The 22,775-nt window shown below is 41.2% G+C and overlaps 1 protein-coding gene and 1 long non-coding RNA gene across 4 annotated transcripts; one reads left to right on the top strand and one right to left on the bottom strand.

Annotated features, from left to right (window-relative positions):
- Positions 1–2,793: 2,793 nt before the first annotated feature.
- Positions 2,794–5,294, bottom strand: LOC123810448. The gene is made up of 2 exons (XR_006784245.1): positions 5,027–5,294; positions 2,794–3,065 (listed from the first exon to the last, which is right to left on the bottom strand). It is a non-coding gene; the product is annotated as an uncharacterized LOC123810448 (long non-coding RNA).
- A 72-nt stretch (positions 5,295–5,366) lies between these two features.
- Positions 5,367–21,285, top strand: LOC123810478 (zinc finger protein RFP). Of its 3 annotated transcripts, XM_045826242.1 has the most exons (9): positions 5,367–5,409; positions 5,903–6,157; positions 7,368–7,463; positions 9,864–10,094; positions 14,026–14,048; positions 15,985–16,100; positions 16,220–16,252; positions 18,664–18,690; positions 20,464–21,285. In XM_045826242.1, exons 2-9 carry the CDS (start codon positions 5,930–5,932, stop codon positions 21,057–21,059), a joined length of 1,350 nt encoding a protein of 449 aa, XP_045682198.1. In that variant the 5' UTR covers positions 5,367–5,409; positions 5,903–5,929; the 3' UTR covers positions 21,060–21,285. The 3 variants fall into 3 exon arrangements, with proteins under 3 accessions (XP_045682198.1, XP_045682197.1, XP_045682196.1); XM_045826240.1 differs by lacking the exon at positions 5,367–5,409 and having other exon boundaries at positions 5,454–6,157; XM_045826241.1 differs by lacking the exons at positions 5,367–5,409; positions 7,368–7,463 and having other exon boundaries at positions 5,453–6,157.
- Positions 21,286–22,775: the final 1,490 nt, after the last annotated feature.

Here is a 22,775-nt window from a genome sequence, read left to right as displayed (position 1 = left end):
TTTGGTGGGCTTTCATGTGCTGGAACCACACCTTTGGCCCTATAAAGACTTTATTCATAAAACAAAGGCAGTTGTTTTTAACACCTTAAGAATTGGGTAACCATTAAAATGTTTGTAAAGGACTGACAAATGCATTTATCCATTTTTGAAATGTTTTTTCCATCTGGCTACATTTTACTAGTTTACTGACAGCATATAGCTTAGGGACATCTCTGTGAACCATAAAGGCCTAAAATAAGGAACCTCTGTCTATTTCCCTTGGTAATAGTAAAATTGGTTCAATTGTAAGATACTGTATTTTGCCATGTATAATGCACATATTTTTGCCCAAATTTTTGAGGGAAAAATAAGGATGCCCATTATACATGGGTAGTATTAATTCCGTATCTATATAAATGTTTTTAATTCCTTTATTTGTGCTTATGTATTAAAAGTGTAACTCTAGAATGCAATAATGATATCCGCATGTAAAATAAAAACCTGGAATATGATAATTGGTTTTGTTGAACATATGATGAACCTGCAACAAAAGCAGTTTTGGCCAATGATTCAATGAAATGAAACTAAGAGTAACATATTGTTATCCACAGAGTAATATAGATGATGCTGATTATTATCAACTTGATAAGAGAGCTGATGCCAATTATTACTTACCTGATAAGATAGGTCATGCCAATTTTATTACCATAAAGTGGCCAGTGCAACATTTCTCTTCATACACTTTAGGCGAGAGAAATTATTGGAAAATACCTTAGAAAATGTCAAAACAGCTTTTGTATACTGCAAACTTTAAGCTAAAAGTTATTAAATATGCTAAAAAGCATGGCAACAGAGCTGCCAAGTCACACTTCAGATCTCCCACAGAGAGTGTCATTAGACTGTGGAGGCAACAGGAAGAAAAGCTTCTTCAGATGCCAAGACAGAAGAAGGTAATGCAAGGGAAACCTCCAAAGTGGCCAGATGCAAGCAGGTGGTGAAGATCTGGATTCTGGAGCAGCATCAAATTGGAATCTCTGTTTTGCCAAGATAACACACGAAGGGAAAAAAAAATTGATTATTTCTTAGGGACACCTAAATGGTTAAAACTTTATGAAGTTTTGAGTGTGAGGACATGAACAAAACTTGTCCCCAAACTTCCAGCAGCCTTTGAGAAACAAGTTTTGGAATTTCATCCTTAAGTTATCAATCTTCAAAAGACTTACAACTTTGAGCTGTTCCAAATCACTAGTATGGATAAGGTCCCACTCACATTTGATTTGCCATCCAACAGAACTGTGGAATTATTGACAGGAAAGACCTGGTTCTCCTTGCTGACACATGTAAAGAATTACAGATCAGCAAATCCATTAATGTGTAATCAGTTTATCAGTGACCTGTTCCCATGGAAGAAAACGGACCAGGTAGAGTGGGGGGTAAAAGACAAAGTTTCAGGGCAAAGCAGGGCGGCAAAATAAGAGTGGTTGAAGAACCGGGGTGTCAAACACTCAGGTGGCCCGAGGCTGGCTGGCCAGAGGTCTGATGGCCAGAGAGCCAAGAGAGCCAAGAGCTCCCTGAGCCCCCAAGAGAGTGAGTCCTTTGTTCTGAGGACTTATACGGTTGGTGGGATAGGAGTAAAAAAAGTTATATATTGATTAACGGGTGACTGTGGTGCCAGCTTTCCCAGGGGATGTGACTACTCAAACTTAGGTATTAACTTCTTTCATTAACTTCTCTTCTAATCAAGCACATTTATGTTGGCTCCAGTATTTTACAAATCCAAACAATGCTATCATGACATGCCTTATATAGTCAATAGTCTTTGTGCAAGTTCAAGAGGAGTGAATGGTTCAGAGTTTGTGCATTAAAAAAAATAGCTATTGCCAAATTGTTCTCAATAATGTTCTCCTGATTTACATTCCCATGGTGTACTGAAATACCTATTTCCTCACATTCTCACCAATACTATTGCTGAGTTTTTAAATCTTTGTTGATCTCATAAATTAAAAGGAACATCACATCATTTTATTTTATTAATAGTGAGTTGAAACCCAATACATTTTGTCTCTCTGGGAAATATATCTTTTGTCATCCTTTGGTAAAAATAACATTTTCTATTTTTCATCTCTCACTTGACTGTTTAGAGGCACATTTCTGTATAGAAGTCATTTTATTTTTAATTTTATATAGTCACATTTATCCATTTGTGGCTTCTGGGTTTGAGGTCATGTCTAGAAAGAATTTCCAGGCAAGCTTACTTAAAAAATCAATGTTTTTAAGAGCTTTTATAGATTTTTTAAATATTTAAATATTTCATTGATGTAGAATATATTTTGGTGTAAGAAGAAAGATGGGATGTTGCTATCTTTTCTCCACATAGCTAACATGTTGTTCTAGGATAATTTACTGAATGTGCAACATTAGCTTTCAATTTCCTCATCTTGTACCAAATTCTTATTCATATTTGGGCTTCCTTCTCAGTTATTATTCTGTCCCATTTATCTATCAGCTTATTCTTACTTGTAGCTTTGCTTCTCCTGACTACTTTTTATTTTTCCAGACTAACTTTAGTATCCCTTGGTGGAAGCAGATAAGAGGAGATAGAGGAAGCAGAAATACCTTACACCTCATCAGGGCCTACTGATTTTAGTGCCTGGAAGTGAAAACAATCCAAGGAGGGAGGACCAAGGGTGTCAAATGCCTCAGAAACATTAACATGAAGACAGAACAGTGTCCTCTGGATTTAGCCAATACTATTAGAAATCACTGGTACTCTTAAAATACAGAGGTTGTATAGAAGGGTTAGGTAGGAATTTATTTTAAAATAAAAAATTTTATTAATAAAATTATATTTTATCAGATAGGTCAGTTTCTGTTGCATATGAAGACAATTTAAATCAGTGTCTTAAACAAGATAGTGGCTTTCATCTGTTTCACATACATGAAGTTTGGATGCAGTCACTGTGCAGTGAATAAGGACCAGGCTTCACTACCTCATTGCACCATCTCAGTGTTGGCTTCTATCTTCAAGATTGCTTCATGGTCCAGGGTGGCTGCTTGAGGTCCTACCATCATGTGCATATTCTAGGCTGGAAGGATTAGGAAGGGGAAGGTGAAAAGGGCATACTTCCCAGCTTGAGTAGGCATTTAGAAGCTTTCTCAGAATGTCCATCCAAAAAGTTCTACATAGTTATCATTGACTACCAACAAGCTCAGGACTGTGTTGAGGTGTGGAAGAAGTGTTGGTGAGTTGAGGGTATTCCTGTGAACATCCGTAACCAGCCGGACAAGCTTTCATACTGTAGCCTTCATAAATCTACTACAATATTGGCAGGAAAGGGGCCTGGGAAGTACCTTTTAGCTGAACATACTGCTACCTGGAATAAAATTCTAAGGAAGAAGTAGAGATTACTGGTAAAATAGTCAACAACTGTCCATTATGAGCACATATTAAAATAAACAGCTGTATCAAAAGTCCCAAACTGGAAGTCAGAAGACAAATTTCATCTTGGCAGAGATAATTTTACAGTTTTTAGATTTAACAATAGTTAGATTTAACAACTAAAACTCAATATATTTCACACAAAACTCCAGATTTTTGCCTTCTCTTGAATAATATAAAAAATTGGCAATATGCTGGGACCACATTGTCAATGGATATCTTCAGCTAAAGATAAATAGCTGCCTTTCAGAAGGGATACCTGTCCTCCAATTAGTCACTGTTCCCATCTTTCCCTGCTGGTCTGGCCTGCTCATTTAAGTTACCTTTTTGTCTTCAATAGGCATTTGTGTTTACACCCATCGTTTTACAACTGAATACATAATTACTGTTATAAAGCAGTATGCATAAAATGACAGTGGAATCATTAAATTAATTATTAGTCTAATGAGTCAACAAGAATTTAAGTACCATCAGTATGATTAGAGTTATGTGCAAGGCATAATGGAGAACATAGTAGGTTTGCAGAGGAGCTTCTGTCCTCATAAGAGTTACTTAAGGATCTGACTTGTTTCCTTATTTATAAAGTATGTTAGTATTCTAAAAATTCCTTTACTGGTAAGAGTTCCATACAAAGCAAAATCAAAGAAAGTCTTAAGATAGAAAATAACCAAGTATCAGAATTTGAGGTGCTATGTAAACATGGAAGGCTTATTGGAGAGAGACTGAGTGGCCTGCTTGTTTAGGTTAAGCTCCAAGAAAGGACCATGAGTAGGCTCTGTAGAGGATTGTGGTGAGGACAACCTGAACCAGAAGCTGGGTTGGCAACATTATTAGAAGACAGTGAGGATGGCTGACAATGTTGGAGGCCAGAAGTGCTTGGACTGAACTCCATGCTCAAAGTTTGGACAATGTTCTGGAAGCAAAAAGGATGCTTTAAAGATTCCTAAGTGAGAAGTGACAGAATGAAAAAAACATTTTAGGAGGTTTTTAAAGATGATTCTCTCCCTTGAGGTTGTTATGTAAATAGGGTACAGGGAAAGACTAGAAATAGGTAAACTAGTGGAACTAGTTGCATTGATCCAGTTACTAATTCATTTAAAAAATATTTGCAAACTTACATTGTTGAAATAATTTAGGTCAAAGTGTAGTAATGGAAATTAAAATGAACAGACACAAATTGAGAGATAAGCAAAGCAAGGCTGTCCAGATTCAATTAAATCTACAGGATAAAAGACAACACTCAGAAAATAGCAAAGGAAACTAAGAAATACGGCATGGATGAAGGAGCAACCCAAAAGATTTGTAAATCTACTAGATAATGAAAAGAACCCAAGTTACTGCAGGATTATCAATCTCCCTATACTTCGGGAAGGGGCAAGCATGTTTAGGTCCTATTCAATATAAGTCTATGAAGCGAGTTTCTTTCCCTCCCTCTTTCTTCTTCTCTGTGGCCGTATGCTAATTAAGCCTTCCTTTTTTTAAAACAAAATTGCAAGTGCCTGTTAACGGGATTGTTTAATAAAGCGCCCCACACACCGGGTGGGGGCCAGTTGGCCACCCCTGCCCCTCCTGGGGAGGAGACCAGATGCCTGCTCTTCCCACACCTACGCAGAGCCAGCTTTCCCTCTTCGGAGCTGAGTCCAGAGCACGGTACAGAAGTCCAATCGAAGACTAGGGGAACAGGCCGATGGCCGCGGAAGCTGGGCGGTGGGCCCAGAGCATTAAGGCAAGGGCTACTCTGTTACCGTCGCGCCCCGTTGACACTGCTTTTATTGCCGGTGCCCGAGACGTGTGCTCCTGGTGTTCCGCCCTTCAGCGGACGGCCGGACAGCCTCTGTGCTCTCCAGGAGGAAACCGTTCAGGACTCCAGGCCACAAAACCCCACAGCGGTGGGAAGCCCCGGTCAAGCTCCGCCCCTGGGCACGCCCCTTCCGCTCTCGTCCGACTGGGGTCTGTGAGGCTGCCGGAATCTTCTCAGACGCGGCCACGTGGTACGCTTCTTTTTGGCGTGCGCTGCAATCCCCCCGCTTCAAGCCCCCTATCCCCCCCCCCGTGGCGTATTTGCTGGTTTCGTGGGGTCCCAGTATTCCCAAGCTCACTCAGCGCGGCACGGCGGCGCAGGGAGTGGCAAGTCCCCTCCGCGGTCCCAGCGCACGGGCACCCCTGGGATCTGGGCCCGGGAGGCACCGCCCTCCGCCGGCCCAGCTTGCTTTCCCACAGCGCCCAGACGCTGCGAACCGCTGGGATTGCGGTAGAGTTCGGCTTCGCAAAGAGCTGGGCGCTGGGGCCCATGCTGGTGCACCCCTGCAGGCCCTCGCCATGGCCTCCGGGAGCGTGGCGGAGAGCTTACAGCAAGAGACCACCTGCCCCGTGTGCCTGCAGTACTTTGCCGAGCCCATGATGCTCGATTGCGGCCACAACATCTGTTGCGCGTGCCTCATCCGCTGTTGGGGCGCGGCGGAGACCAACGTGTCGTGTCCGCAGTGCCGGGAGACCTTCCCGCAGCGGCACATGCGGCCCAACCGGCACCTGGCCAACGTGACCCAACTGGTGAAGCAGTTGCGCACTGAGCGGCCGTCGGGGCCCGGAGGGGAGATGGGCGTGTGCGAGAAACACCGCGAGCCCTTGAAGCTGTACTGCGAGGAGGACCAGATGCCCATCTGCGTGGTGTGCGACCGCTCGCGTGAGCACCGCGGCCACAGCGTGCTGCCGCTGGAGGAGGCGGTGGAGGGTTTCAAGGTGAGGTCCGGGTGCGCTGAGAAGGACGGGTGGCAAGGAAGAGAGGCGGCCAGTTGACAAGGGAGAAGAGAACCAAAAAAGCTTCCTTTTCTTTCCGTCTAGAAAATGGCTGAGCCGGACTTGTGGTTCACAGCCGTCATTTCCTCTCTGTCAGCTCTAGAGCCTGGGCGCCCAGATTTGGGAAGAAAACCTGTAGACAGTGAGGAAGCCACAAGTTTCCCTGTCCCCACTCTCCTTTCCTTCTGTGCTCCTATGTTTACGGGCTCACGGGCACATTATATGGGAAGATGGCCCACGGGAATCTCACCCCCCCCACCCCAACCGGCTGTATAAAAGATGCTTGTAAAACTATTTCAGGCAAAAACACACCTTAATAGGCAGTATATACATCAAGCAGATACCTACCGCCTAGTCTATAAACATTTCTCTAGCACTTCCCAGTGCTCTATTCTGCTCTAGAAACTCAAGGAAAAGAACACAACTATTTACTGCTTAAGTTATTTAACCACTAAGACTCACAGAAGGTAAGTTATTATAAAGATTAAATGAAATAAAATGATGTGTGGAACTCCTTTGTGAACGGTTGAACAGATAGCACAGCTAAACAATAACAGAAACAAAGTAATGTTTTCAGCATGCTAACTGGAACAGCTGCAACTTAACTTGAAGTCTCTTAGCCCAGTCACATTTCCACTGGGACAGCGATTTTAAACCCCTGTGCCCTGAGAATTTTAAAACATGCAATACCTGACTATTTAGTCAGGGCCACTGAGCTCATTTCTCTTAGATTGTCAAATAAAAATATAACAACATGCCAACACAATGATAGCTGTCTGATGTGAATGAATCAAAATTATATCTTTTTAATATTTTTTTTGTGCAGTCAGCAAAAAGCACATTTTTTTGGTGTGCTGCAGAATTTAGTAATTATTTGATGTGTGCCATGAGATGAAAAAGGTTGAAAATTGTGGCACTAGGCCATGCAGCGTCCTTCAGGGTCAGGTAGTTGATTCACTGTTTAAGTTACACAGAAACTGCCAAAGGAGAGGTTGTGGTGACCACTGTGCCCTGGTGATGGCAGTGTGGTCAAGGGACAGTCTAACCCAGGCCTTGGCATCAGAAATGTGGGTTTCATGTGTGATGAGAATAGTCGTGCTGGTGCTAAGGTCTGCCTAATCTTGAATGACCCAATTTTTCTTGCTCTTCTTAGGAGCAAATCCAGAACCAGCTGGACCATCTAAAAAGAGTGAAAGACTTAAAGAAGAGGCGTCGGGCACAGGGGGAGCAGGCACGAGCTGAACTCTTGGTAAAGGCCTTTGGAATTCACATATAATATCACTTCTGCTGGTTATTTTCTCTTTAGTAAGCCTGGTGTTACTTACTTAACCTTGTCCAGCCAAGTCACCCACACTTCTAGGTAAAGGTGAAACAATGCCTTATGGTGGTTGGAAACCCTGGAGGTCTGACCTATCAAAAGTTTAACCCTCTAGCTTTATGTAGATATGGGTTGACCCTTGACAAAGCTGACAAGGATGAAGTTCTTGGGCACAATTAGCTTCCTTTGGTCCTATTCTGAGATGAGATGTTGACAGTGACTTTGCATAAGCCCCACTTTTGCCTCTTGTTGGAGTGTTCACTTTCTTGACACTTCAATTCTGAACATTTCACTTTGTTTTCTTCCCCTAGTCTCCCAAGGCCTTAGCAAGTGGCTTATGTGCCAATTTGTGATAGGAATATTTGGGGGTTTTGTTATGAGAACCAAAACAAAAAGTACAGAGACTTTTATAATACATACTTAAAAATCCATCACCTAGGGTTTTATGCATTTTTTGAACAATAAATAAGATACTAAAAATTCCCCACCCGTTACAGGTATTTGCATGTTAGAAGCAAACTGTAAGACTAGTACTGTCTAACACCATCTTGTGAGAAATTCTGTCAGCCCTGGTCAGGGTATAGCTGAGAACTTTTGGACAAGGAACTTATTCCCATGATGCCCTTAGATGCCACCACTTGTTCTGCTCACGCAGTCCTTTGAGACCTCAGTTCCCTTTGCTTAAAAGTAGGTCTGATGGATGGAAAACCTTCTAGTGAGTTTGTGCAGAGTCCAATTATTACACACATAACCTTATCTTCTGTGGGGGGATTGTCAAAGTGAGGAGACAGCCCTTTTTTCATAGAGTACCTGGACATACTTCTTGGCTCTAACACCGCCAGTGGGATAGTTGGACAGAGTAATACAACCTTTTGAGGCCTCAATTTTCTCATATGTAAAATGAGTAGGTTGGACTAGACTTGTTTTTCAGCAAGCTTAGTAGTACTATGCTCTCCTCGAATGGTGTGTATTTCTTTGGTTGTCATTCAAGGAATGCAGTGATTGGGGAGTGTGGGGCAGGGATGCTAAATGCACTGTAATCTAGAAACAGTTCCATGCTAGACAGAATTGCTCCCTACTCCACCCCGTGGTGGAGATATATACATACAGATACAGATGCAGATATAGATATAGATATATAGCATCCCCTTAAGAAGCACTTTCAATTAGTTGATCTTTAAAGTCTCTTTCAGCTTTAATTTTCCATTTATATGTTGTGTGGTATATATCTTGAAAAGACTTATCCAGCTGAGCAGAGGTATGAGCTTAAAAGGGATTTATAAACAAAAGTGTTTGTGCAAGTGCTTAAGAAGAGTGGTTAGAGGGATGGTTAGTGAGGAAAGGTTCTCAAGAGTTGGGTTTAAATAGGTAAACAAGCTTTCTATAAAGGACTATATAATAAATATTTTTGGCTTTGAGGGCTATATCCTTTGTTATAACTACTCAGCTCTGCTGTTGTAGTTCCAAAGCAGTTGAAGATAATATGTAAATGGCGGGTGTGGCTATGTTCCAATAAAACTTTACTCAGAGGGAGTAAACAAGGGGAATTTGCTCATCCTTTGTTTACAACAAAGTATTAAAAGGGTCCTGTCTGTGGGAGGTGGGATAGAGAATGAAGGGTAGGGAAATTTTGGCAAATAGATCTGCGCCAGTGAACTTTGAAAATCAGATAGAGGGTGTACCTTATAGTGGCAGGCCTAAGGGAACCCATCAAGGTTATTTATGTGAGGTTTGTTGTAGAAATTGTGTTTGAATGTTACAAATGGTCTTCTACTGGGCACATAACGCTTCTCTGACCGCTTTCCATGGTTCCCCTTTGCCTTCCAGGCAAAGTATGCTTTGGTTTCTTAATTTTTTCTGGCTTTTACCCTCAGTGCTGCATCCAGACAGAGCTAATTGCCTTCTCTCCCTATTCTCTTGCCTGTGTGATTTCTTTTCCTGGCAAGCTATCCTGGCTTTTGACCACATGGTGAGCTCCTGTTTATCCCAGAAGTCTCTGAACACTGCTTTTGTGAAGGCTGTATCAACTTTTCTTATTACAGCTGTCACCCTGTCCATCCGTGATTGTATATGTGTGTCACATGAACCAACTCTCACTTGACAGTTTCTTCAGGGCAGTGACTGTCTTAATTATCCCTGGGGCAATTCAATTCTTGGCCATTATATAGCCAGTCAATAAAGATTAGAAAAAAGTTGAGTGAGTGAACAAGATAACCTTTTTTAGTATTCTGGATGCAATGATGAGATCCTGGAGTGGATAATGGGGGAGAAATGGGAAGGGCTATAAAAGTAAACATTTTCTGTCTTCATTGCCCCTCACTGTGTGCACAGAGCCTGACCCAGATGGAGAGGGAGAAGATCATTTGGGAATTTGAGCAGCTTTATCACTCCCTAAAGGAGCATGAATATCGCCTTCTAGCCCGCCTTGAAGAACTGGACTTGGCTATCTACAACAGCATCAATGGTGCCATTACACAGTTCTCTTGCAACATCTCCCAGCTCAGCAGCCTGATCACCCAGCTGGAAGAGAAGCAACAGCAGCCCACCAGGGAACTCCTGCAGGTAAGATTAGAGCTCCCTGACCAGACAATGCCTGCCGACAAGTCTCCCTTCTCTTAAACAACACGCATGTGAGCAGGAGTGGTTAGCCCGAGCAGTTCTGTAGTGTGACCTTCATAATGCAGGTGGTAAAGCTGCAATAGACCTAACCCAGCCAAGACCTTAGCAAAGTAGTGATGCCTATCTGTCACTTGTTCATTCAACATGTGTGAATGATTTGCTCTGGGTTAGGCAATGGTATTAAGTGGTGAATAAGCTCTCCTGAAATTTATATATATATTTTTTTAAAGATTTTATTTATTTTTAGAGAGAGGGGTAGGAAGGGAGAAACAGGGAAAGAAACATTGATGCATGGGAAAAACATCAATTGATTGCCTCAATTGGGGATTGGGCCCACAACCCTGGCACATATCCTGACCAGGAATAGAATCAGTGACCTTTTGCTTTGCAGGACTATACTCAACCAACTAAGCCAGGGCTGTTTGGCCTTTGAAAAAACAGTTTACCAACTCCTGCTTTAGAATCACAAGAGGATGGCCAACTTTGAACCTTTATGAACACCAGTATTTTATTGCCACGGAGAGAAGGAAGGGCTTGCAAAGGGAATAGGTGACCAGAGAGTCAGAGTGTAATTGGGAAGGAAAAATGTTGCAGGAAAAAGGGAGTGGACAGCAGAGTTGAGGTGAAATAATAGGGCTGATGTCCATGGATTTTGAAAACGTGGCAATTGTGCCCTGGCTGGTGTGGCTCAGTGGATTGAGTGCCAGCCTGCAAACCAAAGAGTTGCCGGTTCTATTCCCAGTCAGGGCACATGCCTGGGTTGTAGGCCAAGTCCCCAGTGGGGGGCACACAAGAGGCAACCACACACTGATGTTTCTCTCTTCTCTTTCTCCCTTCCTCTCTCTCTAAAAGTAAATAAATCTTTAGAAAACATGACCATTGGGATGATCTTTGTGGAACTGCCACATGGGACAGTTTGGTCAGGGGACCATTCAGGAGGGTGGTAGGGTCTGCGTGTGGTGAGTGGAGACTATGAGAGTAGATGACTGTTACAAGAAGTAAGACTGAAGGAGATGTAAGAAGATACTTGGAAATGAGGTAGGATTGTGGGGTTTCATGGGAAAGGATACTTAAAGAAACTATACATTTTTAAAAAAGGTATAGGGAGGAGAGCCTATGTATAAGGAACAAGGTGAGGAAAATCCTGAAACTGTAACAGTAATGGACTAATCATCACTGTGTTGTTCCTGAGAAGGTAGAAGGGAATGGGAACTAAAGCGTGTGTGCAGGAGTTGGTTTTGGAAGATTCTCTGTTGTATAGGAAGAGTGGACTGTCGAGAGAGGTACGTGCAGGCAGGTTGTGAGATTTCATAAAAACCTGGTGGCCTTCACTCTCTTTTGAAGTTAAAAAGCAAGATCATGTCTGAGAAGGAATTAGGGAAAATATGAGCTTTGAAAAATATGGGAAGGTTCTTTTCTTTTTTTTATAAGATTTTATTTTTTAGAGAGAGGGGAAGGGAGGAAGAAGGATAGGGAGAGAAATATCAACGTAGGAGAGAAATACTGATCGGTTACCTCTTGCACACCCCCAACTGGGGACTTGGCCTGCAATCCAGGCATGTACCCTGACCAGGAATCAACTGGCAACCTTTTGGTTTGCAAGCCGGTGCTTAACACATTGAACCACACCAGCCAGGAGGGAAAGTTCTGAAATCACCATTTCAAAGGAGCCAGGTGGTTCATGAGACATAATACTTGGTCAGTGAACTTGGGGTTATACTGGAAGCAGTCTGCCCCGTCTTTCTTTCTTAGACCATGACTGCTCTGAAACAGGAATAGGGAACACAGGCAGTTGGGCTCATCCAGGAAGAGAGCTTTGAAAGATGGACTTCAGGGTTTTGTGTGTGTGTGTGTGTGTGTGTGTGTGTGTGTGTGTGTGTGATAAAATATGCTTAATAAATTCACTGTTTCAACCATTTCAAAGTATACAACTTAGTAGCATTCAGTAAACTCACAGTGTTTATACAGTTATCACAACTGTTTAGTTCTAAAACACTTTGATCTCCACAAAAGAAACCTGCACTCACTTCTAATCCCATTGTACCTACTGACAGCCACCAATCTGCTATGTGTTTCTGGGTTTGCCTATTCCGGATATTTGATATAAGTGGTTGAATCAGTCATTTGCAAGCATACCCATGCAGTTGTGTGTGTACATCCATACACAATGGAATACTGTGCAACTGTAAAGAAGCATAAAGAAGACACATGAGCCCAGGCTGGTGTAGCTCAATGGACTGAGCATGGGCTGTAAGCTAAAAGGTCATTGTTTGATTCCCAGTCAGGGCACGTGCTTGAGTTGTGGGCCAGGTCCCCAGGAGAAGACGTTCCAGAGACAGCCACACATTGGTGTTTCTCTCCCTCTCTTTCTCCTTTCCTTCCCCTCTCTCTAAAAATAAATAAATAAAATCTGTTAAAAAAAAAAAAGAGGACACATGAACAGAGTGGTTACAGGATACAGAATTAAGTGAAAAAAATCAAGTGCAAAATGGAGAGTATGCTACTTTTTGTGCTGAAGAAGAGATAATTGCAAAATACCTGCATTTTGCTTATATTTGCAAAGTATATACTGTAAGGGTAAACCAGAAAATATAGGGATGAGGAGAATAGGATGGGAAGAAATGGAAGAAAGAATGACAGATCTGGCCAGCTCTCTCTGGCCAACTCTCAGACTTTTTGAGCACTGAAATAAGAACAGTGATGGATTATAACCCATTGAATAATGAAAGAATCTGAGTCCATGCTAATAATAAATAAGAAGGGAAAATTCTTCCCTCTAGTAGAATATTAACTAAGTAATATAGAAGGAATTTTGAAGTTAGAAAATGATCAGTTGACAACCATCATAATGAAAGTTAATTCAGACCATAATTATTGATGAATGTTAAATCAAAAAAAGGAAGGGAAAGTTTAATAAGAATTGAATAGTAACATAATTTCAAAGTGTGAGTGATCACTTTTAGGTTACTTATTGATTATATTTATTAATAAGGAAAAATAGTAGCTATACAATGATCAGACTATCATTAGTAAGAAGAAAACAAATATTGCGTACCTTTAAAAGGGCACACAGACATTGGTCAAAGGTCGTACAACTTAAATTTAATTATGAGGAAAGTATCTGACAAACCTAAGTAGAAGGACATTCTATAAAATATCTAGCCAGTATTAAACTAGTGTCAATGTCATGGGAAATAAAATCAATTCTAAGGAACTATTCAAGAATAAAGACACATGTCATCAAAGCTAAGTGCAATAGATCATCCTGGATTACTTTAGCAGGGAGAAGTAGCTATAAAAAACAGTTGGTTAAATTAGAATATGGACTATGGATTAGATAAACATAATGTTCAATTAATCCTGAGTTTGATAACTATGCAATAGTTATATAGCACATGTACATAGGAAATGCACATATAAGTATAAAGGGGTCAAGGGATATAATATAAATAATGACTTTTTAAGTGGTCCTAAGGATAAATATGTTTATAATCATCTGGTAAGTCTGGGTAAGAAGTATATAGGAGCGTTTTGTACTAGCAGCTTTTCTGTGTATTTGAAATTATTTCACAATGGAAATCAAAGAAAGCAAGCTGAACATTTGTGGTCCAAGGGTGGGATGCTTCAGTTAGTAAATTTGACATCTTGAAGTCTTTGAGCAGTGTTATAGTAGGAGGACCTAGGAAACGCCATTCAGCAAATAGTGTCCTAGCTTTCTCTGCCTGATTTTTAGCTCCTTGACTGTGAATGGTGTTCCTTATCTTCCTGGTTTCTCCCAGGACCAGTCTGTAGTTGGGTTTTCAGCGAACATCTATGAAAGAAAACTGAAGTTATGAATGACTTCTCATGGTTATCCTTTTCCTTTCTCCTGTAGGACATCGGGGACACATTGAGCAGGTACCGTTTTCTCTCTCCCCAGTGTTAAATCAAGCAGAAGACTGTCTCCTTTTACTTAATAAATCATGAAAGGAGCTCAAAGCTAGAGATGACTATCTTACCAAATGGTCACATAATTTGCCTGTCCCTGCACAGAATCGCTAGTGCACAAAGAAGTTAGATGGACTAGAGCTCTTCTCATTAAAACTCAGGAATGATTGACAAATCCTGGGGGTGAGGTGGTGGAGTACAGGGCTCACTTGGGATGGTGCTGGTGGTTTATGAGGACACTTCCATGGGGACGGTAGAGGCTTACAGGGACTTGTGAAGAGTATAGGGGTATCTTGTGATTTTTGCATCCTTTCTCCTGTACATTTCAGAATCCTTTCTCCTTTTCTTTTCTTTTCTTTTCTTTTCTTTTCTTTTCTTTTCTTTTCTTTTCTTTTCTTTTCTTTTCTTTTCTTTTCTTTTCCTTCCTTCCTTCCTTCCTTCCTTCCTTCCTTCCTTCCTTCCTTCCTTCCTTCCTTCCTTCCTTCCTTCCTTCCTTCCTTTTCTCTTTCTCTTTCTGTATAGCCTAAAAAAGGTATAATCAGCCTAGTTATGTAATTAGTTGAGACACCTGGATTCTGGCTTATATTCTTGATATTTCTGTACTGTATCATCAGAGAGAAAGTGAGGAAGAAAAAGGGCTCCCTGGATTTTGGAACATGACTAAAAAGGGAGAGCTCAGAGTGGGCAAGAAGCCACAGCAAAGCTGTGCTTGCAGGCAGGTGGTGAGGGCAGCCAGGTAGGCCTGGGGACATGATGTCTGGTGGAGAGCCTACAGGGGTGGAAACTGACTTTGATGGAGCTGAACTATGACACTGATCAAAATTCTGAATGGTGAAAACCCTCCAGAGGAAATGCAGCTTGATTATGTGGGAACATTTGAAGAGATGGGGGAGGGCCTCATAGATGTGGTAGGGTATCTATGTGGACAGAATCATGTTGATCAGCTTGTTTCTTGAAGGCCTCCAGGAGGGAGATGAGTTGGTACTTGGAAATGTCCCAGTCAGCTGCCCCAGCAAATACTACCTTTCTTGTTACTTTGACTTGGGTGCTAATTTAGTTTTGACCTAATGTAGGATTCTAGCATTTGTGCCATTAAGGTTTGGGTTAGGCTATATGAGGTAGGAAACCCAAAATTTCATTTTCTTTATGCTTAAACATAAAAAATTGTGTCACCATGTAAGAAATGTGCCCAGGATTAGTATGGTAGCTTCAATGATCATCAGATGCTCAGGTTTCTTTTCCTTCACTCTTCTGCCATCCCTCAAGTATGGTCCTCATTCTTATAATCCAAGATAGTTGCTAGAATGCCAACCAGCAGGAAGGAGATAAGTCACTTTGTATTTCCTTTTTAGGCCAACTTCGTAACACAAGATACATTTGAACCTCTCATTGGCCAGAACTCTGTCAGAAGGTCACAGCTAGATTGGGCAACCACGAACCCAGTGAAGTTTGGAAGATGGAAGAAGGGATAGCTGTGGGTAGACAATTAGCAATCAGTCTTTGTCACAGATCCCTTGAAGATGTGGGTAATTGAGTATTGTCCAGAGATTACCCATCTGTCTGAAAATATTATTCTCATTATACTTGGGAACCTGAGGATTTTGGGTCATTGCCCATTATGAATGTCTAGGACTTTGTCATGGTATATAGTGCTTTCTGGCCTTAAGTTCAATTTCATTCAGTATATGTTTTGGAAAAACCATGAGCTTTATGCTTTGGGGGATTTAAAAAAAATAAGATCTCTCCTTTTCTGGTGTAGAGGATCATAGTCTAGGAAAGACTATGGAAAAGGTGGCTTTTAGAAATTGTTGACCTCTGTTAGCTAGTGCAGCTCAGGCCCTGTTCTGGACCCTGGAAGGTCATGGAGTCAGGGAAGGGATTCACTCTTTTTTCTTTTTAAACTTAGGGCTGAAAGAATTAGGATCCCTGAACCTTGGATCACACCTCCAGATCTGCAAGAGAAGATCCATATTTTTGCACAAAAATGTCTCTTCATGACTGAGAGTCTGAAGCAGTTCACAGGTAATGTGAAAAGAGGGACCTGTGAGAGGAAATGGATTTATGCTCTGAAAATGTGTTGCCTGACAGGACATTTTTCAGGTGGTAAGATGCAAACTGATTATCTTCTTTTCTCTCCTTAGAAAAAATGCAGTCAGATATGGAGAAAATCCAAGGTAAATATATCTACTTAATGGGCTTTTGATGTTGGAATTTCTTGGGGAAACAAACATCTGCATTAACAGTGTGGGGAAGTGGGACAGGGGTGATAGATGCCCACTGGCCAGCTGTCCCTGATATTTTACACCTTCCTTTTTGCTTTGTTAATTTTCTTTTCACTTAATAGTTTCTTGTTTCACTTTGAAGTCTTTTAACTATATATACTTAGTTCTCAATCTACATTGATGGAGGAGAAAAATAGGCAATCCAAAATAAGTGTTAATTGTTTTTATTTTTATTCTTTAATTGGGAAAGAGCACATAGAAACTATCCTAGTTACATTTCATCTCACCCAGTTTTTATACTTATAATTTACAGAGTTATAATTCCTACTGCTTCTGGGTATAGCTACTGTCCAATAGGAGGCAACACCTTGAGGGAAGTGGTGAGGGGTGGGATTCAGGAGTGAGGGTGCCTGGGTCCTGGGCCCAGCACTGCCTTGTGGATCTGCACCATACAGGCATGGGTCAGAGATACTGCAGGTTTGGTTCTAGACCACCATAATAAAATAAATTTTGCAATAAAGTGAGTCACAAGAATATTGGTTTCCCAGTACATATAAAAGTTAGGTAGTATCTGTTAAATGTGTAATAGAACTATGTCTAAAAAAATGTATGTGCTTTAATTTAAAAATACTTTGTTAAAAAGTGCTATCTTCTGAGCCCTCAGCAAATCGTAATGTTTTTGCTGGTAGAGGGTCTTGCCTTCAGTTTGTATAAAAACCACAGTATCTGCGAAGCTCAGTAAAATGAGGTATGTTTGTAATCTGAAAACATAAGGAAAATAATATCTGAAAAATAAGGAAAATAATATCTCTTACCTCGAAAGGTTGTAAGGACTAAATTAAATTAGATGCCATTTCTAAAGCCTTTAGAATGGAATCTGATTCACATAACAAACACTGCATTTTATTAAATGAAGTGTTCTAGGTATTTAAGGAAAACTCTTTCAAATATAAAATTTTCTGTTTATACGCCAATTCAGTTAGGAGCTGGCTATGTATTAATTGCTAAAGTTCCTAGGCAGCCTGGTATAATCTGAAATCCTTATATGTAGGTAAACTCTTTTCTTATTTATTACAAATTACATTTCTCCATAATCTCTGATAATGTACTATGTTATGTATACTGATTCTTTATTTGCATTCTATCTTTTCATATACCATATTTTGCTGTGTATAATGCTCACTATTTTGCCCAAATTTTTGAGAGAAAAATAAGGATGCACATTATATAATTCTATATCTATATAAATATTTTAAATTCTTTTATTAATGTTTATGTGTTAAAAGTGTAACTCTAGAAAGCAATAGCAATATCTATATGTTCAAAAATAAAAGCTAAAATTCCCTTATAATACAAAAAAAACCCAAGTCTCTAAATACAAATAAGTAAGTAAATAAATAAATAATTGAATTAAAAAATTAAAATGAAGGATTTTTTCCCTGAAAGTTTGGGCCAAAAATATGGGTGTGCATTATACATGCCAAAGTATGGTACATACTCTTTTGGTATCTACCAACGTAGATTTAAGGGACACCCACATGTCCATAAGTAAAAGAAACAGGGAGAAATTCCACTTAATACAGTGGATAATACCAGAAGCCCTTAGTTCAGAGATGACCTTCCTCAATCTGGTTCTCACTTCTCTTCTCCCTCGTACCGCTCAAAAGGCTTATGAACATATCTGTGAACATATCTGGGTAAATGCTTTGTCAACTTTATAAAGTGCCTTTTTTTAAAAAGGATTTTATTTTTAGACAGAGGGGAAAAGAGGAAGAGAAACATCAATGTGTGGCTGCCTCTCACACACCCTGTACTGGGAACTGGGCCTACAGGTCAGGCTTGTGCCCTGACTGAGAATCAAACCCATGACTCTGTGGTTTGCAGGCCGGTACTCAGTCCACTGAGCCACACCAGCCCGGGCTAAAGTGCCTTTTAAGTAAATGGTCTTATTTGTCCCAGTGCGGTAGTGGGTGTCTATCACTCAAGCAACCCAGCCCCTAGAACAGAGGTGGCTTATGAAAGCCAAGAGTTGTGTGTGATGTGGACTTACAGCAGTATCCCCCTTGCAGACCCAGCTTGCACAGTGGAGGATGGAATCCTTGATCTTGCCTCAGTTTGACCGAATAGGTTACTGGTGTCAGGCATGTGGTTATCCTTTCATCCCAAGTTCCTGGTCCCTCCCCATTCCCTTAAAGCCAGATGATTGAGTCATGTATTTTATGAAGGAATCAGTGCATGACTGAAAACAAATTTCTAGTGGAGACCCCTGCTGTGTGATGACTCTAACCAAAACTCCCTCAAGGTGGGTATTTCCTGGAAATATCTATGTGAGTTCCATAACTTCTCTTCTCTTATTTTTTCAGAATTAAGAGAGGCTCAATTATATTCAGGTAAGTGATAGAAAAACTATTCAGGGAAAGAAGAGAAATCTTTAAGAATATAACCTCTATTGAATGCTTGTAGAAATAGCCTAATTCTGGATCCTTTAGGTTACCTGTGTAAAAATGATAAACAACACCACTAAAAAAATCATTGCTTGTTTGTATGTGTTTGCAATGACTCAGAGCTGAAGCCAGGGACATTTGAAATAGAAGAAAGTCAAGATCAGGTGCTGTAAATACTTAGAGTAAAACTGCAGTTCCCAAACAGTAGATCACTGCTAGTACCCTGCAGCATTGCTCTGCCTGCCCAGCCTCAGCACACTGTATAGTTTGCAGAAACCAACCATTCTTCCAAAGAGAATGATTGGAGAAAAGAATGATTGACTTCAACTCATTCTGAGTGCTAGAAAGTCTAGGAATTGTGTGTCTTCCTGTCTCTGTACCTCGGAGAAAGATTTAAAACTGCGCCCTCCTCCAGACCATACATTTACCTAATGTTCAAGGAGACTGGGTAAATCTGTGTTCTCAGAGTTATTCAAATCTGGAGTGTACTTTCCATAGTCACATGGCCATCCTCGGTTGCGTGGAATCCTGTTTATGAAGAGAAAGACTCCACATACACCAGTTCTTCCTTCATTGGTGTTCACTGGTTGATGTAGCCCATATTTAATTCTTTCAACAACTATTAGGTGAATACCTTGTTAATGTCTTACACTGAGATTGTGCAGGGTACTATAGAAGTAACAAAAGACCATAAGACACAGTCCTATTCTGGGAGTTTGTGTCTGGTTGGAGGTGTGAAGTATACCCATGGCATGAGAAAGACATGAGTGACTGCTGTGGACAGATGGTTGAACCAAGAACTGACCATCTGGGGTCTTGCTCACCTCTATCAAGTTGCCTGTTATGAATCTTTTGTGGGATTCATGCAGCCCACCTGAGCTTTGGTTTGGAGAGATAATGTCTGGGAATTTTTCTCCTGAACAAACTATGAAAAGTAAATGTAAGAATAAGTATCAGTGATTATAAAGCAGGCAAAATTAACATGATTGAAAGGTTCTGTAATACTAAATACCAGAGCACCAGACATGGGTGACACACAGTTTTAGATTTAAGAGAGGGAAACAGTAAAAACTGTGGACATCTGATTTTTATTTCTGAACAATCTTGATGCTTCTCGTTACATCTCATAATTTTCGTGGGGAGAGGATGACAGAGACCATGGACATACTGCCTCCCACTGCAGGGGCATGGAAAGTGGTAAGGATATCCAGCTGTGAAGGACAGGAAGTGGCAAGGCAACAAGATCCCTTATGCCTGGTAAAAACAACTTTTTGAGGAAGATGTGGGTCATGTATTGGACATTAGAAAAAGATGAATAGGGCTAGGATGTGCTGAGTAAATCCTCCCATTGAGTGGACTATATAAAAGTGAATTGAAAGATGGGCAAATTGTTCCAGGGTCCCAGTTCCTTATTCACAATTCCAAAACTCTGAATATATGAGGGAAATTCAGTTTATAATGGATAATATGGCCTAAGATGTGAAAGAATGGGAATAGAGGTAAAAAGCTCGATATTTTCAGTATAGTCTGGCTTTAAAAGGCAACCAGCTAATCCAAACTAATTTTTCAATGTTCAATTCAGGATGTTTTTCATCATAAAATGAATTTAGCCTATAGTGGGGAGGTCTTATTCCTTTCTCAGGCAGGTAAGAGAGAAGCAGGACGTTCTAATGGGCTCTCCTAGCCCTCAACTGACCTCTCCTTCCCCTGTCTCTGCAGTGGATGTGACTCTGGACCCAGACACAGCCTACCCCAGCCTGATCCTCTCTGACAATCTGCGGCAAGTGCGGTACAGTTACCTCCAGCAGGACCTGCCTGACAACCCTGAGCGCTTCAATCTGTTTCCCTGTGTCTTGGGCTCTCCATGCTTCATCGCTGGGAGACATTATTGGGAGGTAGAGGTGGGAGATAAAGCCAAGTGGACCATAGGGGTCTGTGAAGACTCAGTGTGCAGAAAAGGTGGGGTAACCTCTGCCCCCCAGAATGGATTCTGGGCAGTGTCCTTGTGGTATGGGAAGGAATACTGGGCCCTTACCTCCCCAATGACTGCCCTCCCCCTGAGGACCCCTCTTCAGCGGGTGGGGATTTTCTTGGACTATGATGCTGGTGAGGTGTCCTTCTACAATGTGACAGAGAGGTGTCACACCTTTACTTTCTCTCATGCTACCTTCTGTGGGCCTGTCCGGCCTTACTTCAGTCTGAGCTACTCAGGAGGGAAGAGCGCAGCTCCTCTGATCATCTGCCCCATGAGTGGGATCGATGGGTTTTCTGGCCATGTTGGGAATCATAGTCATTCCATGGAGACCTCTCCTTGAGGAGGTACAAGTCAGAAGGGCTATTGGCCATAATCCTACCCCAGGCATAAGGGATCTTGTTGCCTTGCCATTTCTTGTCCTTCACAGCTGGATATCCTTACCACTTTCCATGCCCCTGCAGTGGGAGACAGGATGTCCATGGTCTCTGTCATCCTCTCCCCACGAAAATTATGAGATGTAATGAGAAGCATCAAGACTGTTCAGAAATAAAAATCAGATGTCCATCTGTAGTGTGTCAGTTTTTGGTTTTGTACATTACTGGAGGGGATAAAGAACATGGATAATCTTTGAATTTGGAAAGGTATTACATGATACAGCTTGGCTCAGCCTGGCTTCCTCTGGTCCAGTCCCACATAGTGGACATGGGTATTTGCTGTCATTTATGCACTAGACCTCCTTTCTGAGAGCCTAAAATGGAACTAGAAGGCCCTGTCAGCATGACTCCCTTTTTCCCAGTTTTTTCTTCTGAGAATAGTTCCTCTGCCTGATTCCCAATCTGCCATACTTTTATTAACTCACTCCGTTAAGCAGGGCTATATGTGTTTTTATTAGTCACAGTTATTTTACAATAATTCAGGAAATGGCCCCTTCTCTATTATGAGATAATGTTCTAATCAGTGTGTTCTTTGCTTCTATCTTTCCTGAGAACTTTGTGTGCTTACTTCATTAAAAAGTGTGTCCTGGTGCTGGATGCGTGTCAAGGATAATTTTCTGCCCAATACCATGCATTGTTTTTACATCCCCTCCTAATCACATCTGTGGACTAGTGGTCCTTGGGAAGATTCTGGGATAGTATTCCAGGGATTCATTGACCTGTTCCTTCCTCTTCATCTCTTTTGAGGATGGGGAAATTGACCTTTCTAGTGTGCATCCCATTAAGGGACAATTCTTTTCTTGTGGCCATTGCATCATAAGGTATTTGAGTCAGAAGGCTAAGGCATATTACCGTGAACAAGTCCCCAAGATGGCTTTTAGTTTTACCTCAGGTATAAGCCCCTCTGAAATGAAGTGAGTATAGATGTTGCTTACATTGTGTTTTGGGTCTTGATAGGATTGGGTTCATTGATGTTAGAGGAAGGGAAAATAGTTAATGGTGTTAATTTTCTGTTCTGGCCAATATTTTACTTCCGGCTGGATCATACCACTACTTTCTAATGGTGCCTAGATTTCTATTGGTTAGCACAGTGGTATGAAGTAGACCCATTCTACTTCATTAGGAATGGGTCTTCTCACGTCCTTTTGATAAAAGGCAGTGGGATAATGCAGCAATACTTAGCATGTATCAAAAGGTCCAGAACTTGCTTCCCAACCCAGAACCACCAAGCTAAGCCCTTGCGGCATGGAGGTTGCCACAGGCTGAAAGGACATCTCCATCCCTGGGGATTTATATCTTTTCTCTTTTGGACATGGCCTCAGAAGATAAGATTTTGTTGATCTACACTTTGTCCTGTATCAGGTATTGGGGTTCCATGGCTGAAGATCATGAGTTGGTTGTATGTCCTAATCTATTTATCTGCCAGATTTTAAGGGAAATAATATAATCAGGTGCTATGGATTGGGGGCTTCCATGAGGCTAGGTTAGCTTTGCTGAGTGCTCTTAAATATAAATACATGATACCAAAAATATGTATCTACATGTACATATTGTACATACATTTCATATATATGGTGTGAAATGCTTTATGCATAATAACTCATTTAATGTTCATAACCTTG

This window comes from Phyllostomus hastatus, unplaced genomic scaffold, assembly GCF_019186645.2.
Source record: "Phyllostomus hastatus isolate PE091 unplaced genomic scaffold, TTU_PhHast_1.1 phas_scaffold_60, whole genome shotgun sequence".
In the NCBI taxonomy this organism is placed as follows: domain Eukaryota; kingdom Metazoa; phylum Chordata; class Mammalia; order Chiroptera; family Phyllostomidae; genus Phyllostomus; species Phyllostomus hastatus.
Note: the sequence above shows the minus strand (reverse complement) of the source record. Positions and strands in the feature narration are given on the sequence as shown.